Source organism: Euleptes europaea, chromosome 6 (assembly GCF_029931775.1).
Source record: "Euleptes europaea isolate rEulEur1 chromosome 6, rEulEur1.hap1, whole genome shotgun sequence".
Lineage (NCBI taxonomy): Eukaryota > Metazoa > Chordata > Lepidosauria > Squamata > Sphaerodactylidae > Euleptes > Euleptes europaea.
In genome coordinates, this window is record NC_079317.1 from 22,430,050 (window position 1) to 22,442,812 (window position 12,763).

General features: G+C 40.7%; 1 protein-coding gene across 1 annotated transcript in view; it reads right to left on the reverse strand.

The window, feature by feature from the left end:
• Positions 1-3,734: 3,734 nt before the first annotated feature.
• PAPOLA (poly(A) polymerase alpha) overlaps positions 3,735-12,763 on the reverse strand; it is a 40,429-nt gene continuing 31,400 nt past the window's right edge. The window contains exons 17-22 of the mRNA XM_056850963.1: positions 12,321-12,463; positions 10,202-10,302; positions 9,153-9,352; positions 7,626-7,688; positions 6,373-6,447; positions 3,735-4,606 (exon numbers count right to left, since the gene is read on the reverse strand). Of these exons, the coding sequence (XP_056706941.1) occupies positions 4,511-4,606; positions 6,373-6,447; positions 7,626-7,688; positions 9,153-9,352; positions 10,202-10,302; positions 12,321-12,463 (678 nt within the window). The 3' untranslated portion in view covers positions 3,735-4,510. The remainder of the gene's footprint in view (positions 4,607-6,372; positions 6,448-7,625; positions 7,689-9,152; positions 9,353-10,201; positions 10,303-12,320; positions 12,464-12,763) is intronic.

Below are 12,763 nucleotides of genomic sequence, written 5' to 3' on the forward strand. Positions count from 1 at the left end.
AGGCAAAGAAATACCACCCGTTAGAAACAATTCCATCCCACCTACCTCGAATTGCTGCAGTTATTGTCCCCACTAACCAGAATATGAAACCAGATTTAATCCATGTTCAGAATTCAGGGTTTGGGTGTAGGGGAATATCTCAGATTAACCTGTATACCCATGACATACCAGTGAAGGTGATCAGAGATGTACTGCATGAGAGATTTGTACACATTTTAATGGCGGTTAAACTTGCCATCCAAATCCAGCCTTATCTTCTTACATAAGCATTCTTTGAAAAACCTCAGCATCTTCAATATTTCTAATTTTCCTCTTTACTAATTATAGCTTAAGAACTCTTCTCCGGGTACAAATTCTTATTTAAAAACAGTAATTTAATAGATGCTATGTCTCCGCAGACTAATTAATGCACAGCTTTGCACCCATCACAAAACAGTTTTATTTGAATTCAGCTTCTCAGTTTGCCTTTAAAGTTCATTTTGTTATATGTTTATTGAAACACGCAGGGAATTCTTACTGTACTTAAATTAAAACCATTTCCCTGTACTGCTGGATACATGGATGGAACAACATGGATAGAAAAACGAACGTAAACAAGCCAAGCCTCAGCCAAACCCCTGATTTTTAGTGCGGGGACCAAATATTACAGAATTTAGAGCAGTTCTGACATGCCTAAACAGTATTATAAAGCCATTAGGAGCTTAAATATCAACCAAAACAGATGGGACATCCAGCAGCGGTTCACTGTGTTATCTTTTTATAACAAGGCACAGACTCTGAAGTTTGATATCAAAGTTAGCACTACTCTTTTGGTGATGATAGTGGCAGATGTTTGATGCCTATAGATTTCAAAAACCGGTTTGAACCTTGCAGACTTCTCAAATTGCATCTGCTTCCATCAAACTTATGATGCCTGGTTTCTGCTGAATATCGAACTAATGCTTTAAAGATGATTAAAGCAAACTAAAATAATTAATACTGTTGTATGCTATAGCATTCTTGGGGGGGGGGGACTAAACACTTGCACCTAAGCAAATTTACTTAGGAAGACAAAGCAGGAAGACATTTCAGTTCAGTGTTTTGAGATGGGATCTCTACAAATCAGACACCAAAAATGTATTTACAGAGATGTATGTTCTGCACTAACTGGGAAACATTAATGTACACAACCAAGAAACATTTATTGGTGTTGATAGGTTATTTCAATGGCTAATTGAACTGGAAACATTTAAGAGGGTGGCATAAAGCAGTAGCCATTAGATTCTTCCATGCTGCAAGGTTTCTGCAGCTCTTACAGCTTTGTGTGTTTCCCACCCAAACTTTCGAAGAGGCAATCTGGTTTCTGATGCAGCAAGGAGTGTTGCATCTCGAGAAATCCATGGAGTACTGCGACACACATGCAAAATTCTTCAGACATAAGCCACTTCCTAATTGTAGATTACAGACTGATTTTGGAACAACTTTTAATAAATTGATCATGCAAATAGTAGCACAACTTGAGCTGTAACTGAACTCTGAAGAGGGTGATGTATCGGCTTATTGATTTCAAGACTCAGTGCCCAAGTGAAATGATGAAGGTCAAAACCAAAATGACTTCACAGCATGGAATAGTTGCTATTTTATTGTGAACGACAAGCCAATGGATAGATAGTAAGTAATATGGGTTCTGATAGTTCTTTGTTACCATTTTTGTGAGGGTTTTCAACAGTCACAAAGAAATAGTGCCATCTGCTGGTAATAAAATTAATGGCGTACTTTTCACAAGCAGATGTGGATAGATAGCCACAGTACAAGTAGGTTGAACCCTAAATGCAAAAGGTGATTCAGGCTTAAAAACAGCTGCAATCTAGTATAAAACCCAATAAAATTTATATAAAATTTATATATATAAAAAAAAAACAGCTGCAATCCTCCCCCATACATGTAAATTGTATTAATGTTATTTTCCCCTACTTCCCTAGTCAAGGATAAGGCAGACACAACATAGTAATATTGAACAGGCACACCAATGGAAGCTGGTTTCTTCTTTACTGCATTGTATCCCGCTTGGCTTCTACCAAGAAACTTAAAGCAGCATAAATAGGTCATCATCCACCTATCCAGGCATTGATCATACTTAAGACTGCCGCTGCAAGCAAGCAACTGAACCATGTAGATGCGAAAATAGCAATTCCCCTATTCTCTTTTACAGCTTGTAGTCAGTTGATACTTTAATGATGAATATTCTTTCATGTGTCACTGTTTTTTTAAAAAATATAGTTCTCCCAACTAGGGACAAGCAGTTAATTTGACCATTTTGAGGCACTGCCATTTTAAACATTTAAAAAGAAGCCAGGCAACTTTGGGATTGTGCTGTTTTTTTATTGTTTTCCATGGAGAAATACATCATCTGTTTACAAAATAGCTCTTGAAAAATACAAGGAGTACAGATACTATAAAACAAAGCAACTCCAGTCATGAGACACCTACGCACATCATGCGAAAGCAACAGTCTGATCTCCAGGTTATGAAAACTAGAATTAAAAAGTCACTATACAGAAAAAGATTCCAAGTTTCCAGCTTGGCAAAACTTGGTTTTGCGGATACATGAAACGTTTAATAAAATGGAAAAGGGGGGAGAGAAAAAAAGAAGAGGATTTCCTGATGTGTAAACAAAACGAGACTAAATTTGTGCCTGGGCAGGTTCGATCTAAAGTCCATAGCTACACAAAATACACAGACAGCTTGTACACTTCAATTGTTAGTTAAACCTTTTGGACTGGGTGGCGGGTGAGAGGAGGGAGGAGAGGGAGGTGCGGGGCCATGTTCAGTGGGGCGGAAGGTTTGACCACAGGAGGCTGTAGAAGGTTAGGGGCAAGAATTTTGTATACTAGACATTGTGGACGAGAGGGAAGAAAATAAAATCTTGGGTTACTGCACAGCTGGGGAGGTAGGGAATAAGCTACAATCTCTGACTTTGGAAAATTAACTTATAGGGAAGGGAGGAAAAGAGCAAGTAATTTTACTTTAACATGGAAATGCACATGTAGGAGGATTGAGCACAATGCAGGGGAAGGAAGTTATTAAACATGCTGATCAGAAAAATATGGGAAGGGCAATTTACCCATCCCACTTAATTTTTGATTGAATCTAAGTTAACATGTAGTTTATTATCTGCATCTGATATCACTGGCATTCCTCATGTTCTAGTGCTGAGTCATGAAAAGATTTTAACTTCTTGAACGCAAAGTTGCTGCTAATCATTTTGATAGCTCTACAGAACAAAATGAAGACACCGGGAGGTTGAGCTTATCGGATCTTTTTAAGTGCCTGCTAGAATGTGATTTTTTTTAAAAAAATTAAACACTCAGAATGTAAAACTACTTTCGGATGAGCTATCTAAAAACTAAAAAATGGTTAAAATCCTAGGGTAGAGAGAGAGATCTGCCTTCATATTTAAAATCTGAGATGTTCATTAATGCAGACAGGACTTTTATGGAGTGTACAAAACTCTTATATTTAGTGACGAAAGGCCATCCAGACAGGTGTTCTGCTTCTTCACAGGCACACTTTATTCACTCAGTTTCAGTTATGGGAGAAAAAGTGGCATTTGTCGCAGGGCCACAAAGTTACAGGGCTTACGTAACCATGACCAGTTAAAAGAAAAAAAAATACCAGCATTCAACTGACATTAGTCCAATTTTGTGCATACAAACTGAAAAACCAAAACAAGTTAAATGCAATTTTTTCCCCCTCTTAAGAAACACGGTGACAGAAACAGAAAGAGACTGAAGAGGAGTTTCTGATTTGATCGAAGGAAAAAAAATTGCTTTTTGCTAGCTGATCTGTATACACTATAAAATAATCCGATAAATAAAAATAGACCGCTTCTTAATCATGCCCTATCCAAATACACAACATGTGTTCTCTCAAAACTTACAACCTCAAGGTTTGACATTTTATTTTTAAAGGTTTACTGCTGCTTAATGGTAACTGCGCAAGATATAGTGCACACTTTTTTTACCTTCAGTACACAATATATCAGGCCATTCTCTAATTTGAAGGTCACCAATATTGAAGAATCTCTTCAATAAAAATAAAATCTATCAAGCCGAAGCGCTAAAATTAGTCATATTCCAATAAAAAAGTACATAAAAGTGCATTTAAGGGGTTCTTTTGCCAGTTTTATCTCCGTTTTTGTTTTTTTCCCTTTCCAAATGATGCATCAACATAAACCCAATCGGTAAGTCAAATATGGCTAGAAATAGTATTCCCGTTCCTTTTTTTAAAGGCAGTAATCCTTGGAAGTATTTAATGCAACTGTTGCTAACACATTAACAGTACTCCTGGCTTCACATATTAACCCGGATGTCCAGATCAAGTGATTATAGCCCAGCAAGGGAAGTGCACAAAATATACCTAAATCCATCTGTGTTCACATTCTTGTCTTGCACCTTCTGTTCTCCATTTCAGCATCAGAAGACAACGGGTTGAATTGGCAGATACTGTTTATGGACCCCTGAGGTTGGTTTTACCGATTCAATCTTAGTTTTATTGAATTTTTGATAACCGGAATAGGATTTGCAGGGAGAGCAGGGATATCTGAAAGGTCTGTACTGGGCATTTTCTGAGGGAGAAGGGAAAGATGTGTTAAGACTCACTAAACAAACTCCCAGTTAGGAATATGCAAGACAAAACAAAGACGCCTGTCACGTTTCTTATTTAACAGTTCTCCCACTATCAGTATCGGTTCAGTCACAGAAATAAGCCATGCTTCTTTATTTGGGTGGGGGCAGCAGCTCTCGTAATAAGGATTTGATAATGTTTGTGAAAACTACCAGAACTCCTCTGCCAGTGGGAATTAATATACTGTAAGATACTGCATTTAAAGACAAATCTTGGTATCTACTGGCAGTTTATTTGGACCTGGCTGGCTATAAGGAAAAGTGTACTGTTAGGTAACAAGCAACTCATGGAAACCCCATGAAGTTCTACCTTGTGGGGATTTCAAGGGAAGAGCTCTGCAGAGGTGGTTTGCCATTGCCTTCCTCGGCATAGCGGCCACAGTCTTCCTTGGTGGTCTCCCATCCAAGTACTGACCCTACTTAACATCCAAGCTCTGATGAGATCAGGCTAGTCTGGGCTCTTAAGGCTGCTAGGCTTCCCCACAAACACACATGGGGGATTGTGAGATCATGTCCTCCCTCCCACCTCATTTGGTGCCTCTTCTAATTCAATGACACAAGACCTCCCAGACATTCATGTGCGCAATGTCTGAGTGGGGTACATAGATCCACACGCTGTCCATCCCATGTAGATCCCCAACTGTGAAGTACATATCACAGATAAAATTCAGGAAACGCTAATCAGGGTCGGCCCTGGTTAGTATTTGGATGGGAGACCACCAAAGAAGTCCAGGGTCACGACAATGAGGCAGGCAATTGCAAACCACCTCTGAATGTCTCCTGCCTTGAAAATTATGCAGGGTCACCATAACTCAGCTATGACTTGACAGCAAAAAAAAAAAAAAAAGCAATTGAAAGTATTAGTATTAGTATTGCAAACTGTTTGATTGCTCCTTCAAGTTTCTATGAAAACCCTTTGTCTATCCTGTGAGCATCGCAATTTTAAAAAATGCCATGTTAAGTCTTCCCTCGCACAGACAGCCATACGGAGATACCTAGGACAGTTAGTACAGTCAGCAGAAACTGTAGTATTAACAACTCAAAATATCAAACACTACTGCATATGTTGCCCTAACAGGACAAGTATTCCAACTACAGAGCCAGCAAGGACAACTGACCCTGGAGAAAAAATTAGCAGATTATGCCTACATATGATAAGCTTGGCAGGCATAGGCCCTATTCCCCTGTTATATTGGTGAAATGTAGCTCCCCTGCCCCAACAGTCCCTGCATGGAGACTCTACACAGCTGGCAGTTCATGTATTTTCCAGGTTTATCAAATCTGGATTTTTTTGAAAAATTCCAGGTTGAAAAATACTGGACCCCAAAAAACAGAATCATGCTGTCCCTGGAATCCAGAGAAGGCTGGCGGTGTGGATCTGAAAGAAATCCATGCTGCCCCACTTCTCTGGGGAAAAAAATGGATGTAGAGCCAAAGCAGCTCGAATAAATTCGGCATTATCCGGGTCCGCTTTTTTGGCTCCCAATTTATTGCCATTTTTTTTTTTTTTGCAATTTGCCATATTGATATGCACACCTCTAGTGAACACATGGATACTTGCAACTACGCAACAGAAGTAGCACAACTGCGCAATATCAGACATGGGCTTTGATTGCGCCATAGTAGTGCATGAGCTCTAATCCCTGCAGTTACTTTAAAGGTCTTACTATGCCATTAACTACAACACCCCCAAAGGATTATCTTGTACCTGAGGAGCTTGCAGAGATACTGTTTGAACAGATTCAGTTTGAGAAGCAGTATCCAATTCTGTATCAAGTAGTTCCTGAAAGATGGAAACAAAAAGTAAGTAGCTTGCTCCCTTGAACTGCACTTGTCAGCCCTAGTAGAACCCCACATTTGCACAATGAGTTCCTTGCTGGTTGCCACTGCACAATCAATCCTATTTGCATAGGTGCAAGCAGATATCTGCAGCTATTCTGCTGCAGTAGTTTCCACACACAACCAGAACAGGACTTAAGCATTTTGCTGGTTCCATTCTGGAAGAAGTCTCTGCACATACTTTGCACTCACAATGCAAAACTCCTGAACTGTCCCCACCTACATTTCAAACAGTTTTCTTTTCTTTAAAGTAAAGTACTTCACTTCTTGACTGTCACGTTGCCTTTCAGTGTGTGTGTGGGGTAGACCCAGCTACTTCAGCTGTGTATCTGACAGTAAACGCCAGTACAAGCATACCCTTCAGCTACGTTTTTGTCCACCCATACACTTTTTAAATACGCAGGTTTAAAAAAATTCAATTTATACTAGAATTGTACCTCGAAACAATAAGCACACAAAATATTGTCGAAGGCTTTCACGGTCAGAGTTCATTGGTTCTTGTAGGTTATCCGGGCTGTGTGACCGTGGTCTTGGTATTTTCTTTCCTGACGTTTTGCCACAGCTGCTGGCGAAACGTCAGGAAAGAAAATACCAAGACCACGGTCACACAGCCCGGATAACATACAAGAACCAATAAGCACACATTTCAGGGGTGCTTCATGCAATATATGGGGGGGGGGTCTATTCGTAGGATATGGGTAAATCACTGTGCACATAACCACGGACACAACACAATCGTGGCTAAGTGTTGATGTCCACAAATCACAAAAAGACAGGCAGTGCAAAAATACAGCAATACTTCTAGCAACCTTTGAATGATCCAATAATTGTTATTGCCTTTTGAGGGATACTGCTCACAATCCATTAATGTGATATGTGCATCCCTGAAAATATAAAGGCTTTCAATTGTCTCCTGAATTTGCACAACTGTGTGTAGGTGCTAGAGCTGCCAGAGATGCAGTTCTGTACAATTTTTTAAATTGTTTTCAGGCAGGTTCATACATGCAGCCTTAGGCCTCCGGTTTGCACTTAATAAGGAAAGTGACATACTGGCTTATTGTAGAGCAAGGTCATAAGTCACCAGCAAAAAGCAGAGGAGTACCAAGACACCTTAAAGCTTACCTTGGTTTCCACTTTCTCATGATCAGTCATATCAACACAACTGGCATCGTCATTCGCTTCATCCTGTTACAAAACAAGTATATGAAAACTGGATCAGGATAGTTCTGTCAGCAGCCTTCATCGAAATACATTAAGTCCAGTAACTCTACAGCAGTAGTTCCCAAACTTTTCGGGCCACCGTCCCCTTGGTTCCACAATCTCAACCCCAGCACCCTCTACCCTATCTTATAAAAAGCATTATCCAAAACAGGGGTTTGCATGACTCACTAAAGAAGATAATAGCAATAAAATTTCAAAACAGTAGCTATTAATTGCACATCTATTCAAAATCAAATTAAAGCTTGTTAGTTGAAATTGATTCAACAAAACTGATGAACTTGATCCAGTGGTACCAGCTCTTCAAAGCCTGGAAAAAAATTCTGATAGTTTCCACCAAATTTGCCGGCATGGTGCCGTAGCTTGATCTATTGTAAATCAGTGAACAACACAGTCGAAGGGGCCCACCTCTAGCACCCCCTGCTGCCCCCTTGCCTCTTAGAGCCCCCCTAGGTAGTCCCACTGCCCCCCAGGGGGTGGTACTGCTCACTTTGGGAACCACTGATCTATGGAATGAAGAACTGCAGGGTCTTCAGATATTGGATGCCGATGTCTTGAGGGCAACAGACTGAAGCCCAAGTAAGTGCTTTTACCTCAACTGGCTGCAGTTCGATAGACACAGCAGCATCATGTCTCAGCACCTCCAGTTCCAAAACCATTTCGCAGGCACTCAGCAACTATTGTGGCTTCAACTTTGCCCACTAACCTTAACTGTTCTATCGTAACATTCCAAGTGCTAAAAAGATTTTTCACCCTCCCTGCACCGAAGCAGGGCTCGGGGTGGTTCAGAACAGGAAGACAAGACCACTACATCAACTGTTTACAAGCAAGCAATAAAATGTATGGATTTACAGATTTATTAGATATTCCTCCATCGTAAATAGCTGTCCTGATGATGAGGCATGAATCTATACTGTGTTGTTCAGTACTAGGAAGAGGCCTGTGGAACAGGATGCTATTAGGGGCTTTTACTCCCATATACTTAAAAATAAATTGTTTGATGAATGAACTGACCCCCATATACTTAAAAAAGGCCAAATATAAATAAATAATAAGAGTGAGGGAGGTAGAGGGGAGAGGTAGGCAGCTATTTACAGCAAGTCTCGGACCGATTCAACCTGTGTACAGACAATATGAGTGCACCTCACGAAATAGTGGTCAGATTCCATCATGCAGTCCTCATTCCAGAGGATTTCAAAAAAGCCTGCTCTAGACACCACGATTTGCACTTCCCAACCTTCACCAACAAAAACTTCCATTTCCAGAGGCTCATTCACGTGTTAGCTTTACCTGCTGAAATCTGCAATGTACACTATTAGGGATCCTCGGAACTGGTCCAGAGGAAGCCCATTCAAAACCTTCTGTCGGCAGCACTGAGAACCAGCACAAACATTTTGACAACACAAAGATTCAGATTGCGGACAAAAATACCTGTTCGGTTTTAATTTTTTTGGGAGACTCTTCTTTATGAGGAGACGATGTCCTCTTCAGGCTATTTGTTGCAGTGTTTCCCGAAGGTCTTGGTGCCTGGTTTGCAAGACGAGTTGAAGGAACTCTAGGGATGGCAGGCTTTGGTGGCGGAGAGATGGCTGGCTGTGTGGCAGTTTGAGGAATGCTTTCACTTGAAGTACCTAGGAATGCATTTTGACCATCAGGACACCCATCATCAGGACATATCATTCAGCCTCTAGTCCCAAAAACAGAGCTCCTGAGACTGCGCTAAGACCAATTAAAATTCTGTGCTCAAGGACTCCCAAATTCTGCATTCAAGTTCTGCAATGCATAAATTAGGCAGACAAGAGCAAATTTGCACACCCTCTTATTTTGCAGTTTATTCCAGCTTTGTCAGTCAATAGGAAGAGCAAATATTCCAAAGGCGCAACCACTGAAAATTTATGTATTAAGCATAATTTAGGAAACCTCTGAAATTACCCCACGAGCAGCTTGCCTACTGTACTGTCAAGGGTTAAAAAGATCACATTTCCTCCACTGAAATGTTCATTAATATTAAGTAACTGATTAGATAACTAGCATTTATATAGCACTTAAAAGAGATTAGTACAATAGTCCTTATGACCATACTGTTCTAATCAATGTTGCTGTCACCGAATTGTGGATTGAAAGGGAAAGAGACTGAGGCTGAGACATTGTCTAAAATCATATTCTGAATTATCTTCAAGGCAGGCTGTCTTTCGTGCTTGCTGAAGAAACCACGATCAATTGCAGAAGCAACTTCTACAGCCACTTTCATCCTTCACACGGATCTTTTGAAAATGATTTCCAACTATTCAAAGCCATGAGGCTTTGAACACGCCAATATGCCACGGTACACACGTGTTGTGAAGCATGCAGCAATGCTTGCCCTTCAAAACAAATTAAGATTTGAGGGCCAAAGAACAAATCATTTTAAAAGAAAAACCTTCTCCAACAAATCAACAATTTAGAAAGGTGATATTTGCAAAACAGTAGGGTTATCCTACCCCCTGAGCTTTCACTGGAATTTGTTTGTGGCACGTTGACTTCAGAAGTCTGCACGCTGGTCACAGATGCTGCCGTCACAGCTGGAGCAGGACTGCTTCTGCTAAAGTATTAAGAACAAAAGTGTATATATATATATATATATATATATATATATATATATATATATATATATATATATAAAAATACACACACACAGAGACACAGACGCACACACTTGCATGAATGATAATGAACTCACACAACTTGTGATCCACCAAACCAAACACAGTTCACAAGCTGTGTAGCAGTAACCCACCCCTGGGGTATAATTAAACCCATCTGGAATGGCAGTCAAGCCTCAAGCCCTACTTCATTTACCATTATTATCTGAAACAAGGTAGTGGCCACATGAGACAAGGCATCTTCTGTGGCAGCCCCTTGATTATGGAAACCCTCACCACATATATTTAGCCAGTGCCCAGCGTGCTACATTTCTGATGTTTTGCTTTGTGTATGTCTACCAAGGGTCTCAGATGGGATATGTGTGCTTTTAATGTGATTTAAATACGCGACTGATCAGATTGGCGCAGAGTGGTAAGCTGCAGTACTGCAGTCCAAGCTTTGCTCACGACCTGAGTTAGATCCCAACAGAAGTTGGTTTCAGGTAGCCGGCTCAAGGTTGACTCAGCCTTCCATCCTTCCAAGGTCGGTAAAATGAGTACTCAGCTTGCTAGGGGTAAAGGGAAGATGACTGGGGAAGGCACTGGCAAACCACCCCGTAAACAAAGTCTGCCTAGTAAACGTCGGTATGTGACGTCACCCCATGGGTCAGGAATGCTTGCACCGGGGACCTTTACCTTTTTGTTTTATTAAATATGCAACTATTACATACTGCTACTTTAAAATTACTGCTACTATTTTTAATTGTTTGTAAGTTGCCTTGAGTGCCTTTGATGGAGAGAGGAGGATAGAAAACAATCTTGAAAGTCACAATACAGGCCTGATGACCTGCATTCAGCTCAGTGGGTGACAGCTTGCATAAGCCTGAATCGGAATGCCTAGTGAGGTTAATTCATCATTGCGCAGCAATTTGGTCAAAAACTCGCAAAGGTAACTCTTTTTATTAGGACCAACCATACTGACACTAAACACTGTGCAAGCTTTCGAGTTCATCAGAGCTCTTCATCAGGCTGGATATTATAAAAGGTAGAAGGCAGTATTCTCAGGCCATGTTCAAGTTGGATCGTACAAAACTGTGTACAGTCATGAGTACATAATGTGAGAAAAAAACATCAAAAAGTTAAAGTTACCTGCACTTAACTACTTAAAATCAAATGCAAACTGACCCCAGTGGGGATTGCTTGAGAGTTTCTCTCACTGAAGTGGATGTTTTGTAGTCATTTTTTCTAACACATACCTATATTATTGAAATACTGATTCTTGTGTTAGTCGCTTAGGGAAGGTTTCAAGCTTTGTTGTCTTGGAACAGGACTCGAGAATTCAGAGTGAAGTCCTATTAAAGACTTCTGACATGAACAGGCGATGGCTGCCAACTTGGAAGGCTTTAAGAGGGGAGGGGACATGTTCATGGAGAGGGGTATTCATGGCTACTAGTCAAAATGGATACTAGTCATGATGCATATCTATTCTCTTCAGGATCAGATGAGCATGCCTATTCTATTAGGTGCTGTGGAACACAGGCAGGATAATGCTGCAGCAGTCGTCTTGGTTGTGTACTTCCTAGAGGCACCTGGCTGGCCATTGTGTGAACAGACTGCTGGACTTGATGGGCCTTGGTCTGATCTAGCATGGCTTTTCTTATGTTCTAAGGCAGCCAAACAAACAAGATAGATAAATGAAGTAATTTACTACAGGACTGTAGGATAGACCTGGAGCGCCATTCAAAGTTTGTTTAATTACACCTTACTTTAATTCAGAGGGGGCTTCCCTTTTGTTTTAAACAGGAAAGTGATGGTGGTGGTTCTACTCAAGAGTGCTTGTGATCACCTCCATTCACCTATTTTGGCTCTTCAAGTGACTCATCTAACCAAGGCCTGACTCTGTCAGGAATAAGGAAATCCCTTAGCTTCAGCAACAATCTCAACATGCAAAGTCAAGGTTAAAGCTGGAGGTGCTTACCCCTGAGAACTTCCAGAGCTATTCAGTGGACTTGTCTTCATCGCATTTGTAGGAGAAGGCACAGACGTGCTGTTATCACTATCCATAGATAAGTCTAGACTGCTGTCGTTCAGTGCTGTCAGCCTGATCCCTTCTGTTGAATGCTGCAACCAAAGAGAGAACCACAAAAACACTATTCATCATAGGAAGGATTCAGAAGCAATGGAGACACAGTACTTAATGCTTCCCCAAGAAGGCACTATGAAAAGGAAGTGTGTATGTTTACTAGGATGCATCACACACTGCATTGTGGGTAGAAAGGAACCTGTGATCTAGGTTGTTACATATGCAGAGACACCCCCGTTTATAATACTTTCAGCTTCAAACTGTTCCTCGTCGAACAGTTTCCTCATAGCTGAAGCAAGTCTGAAAACTGCTGTATAACCCTGAAACAATCCAACAGA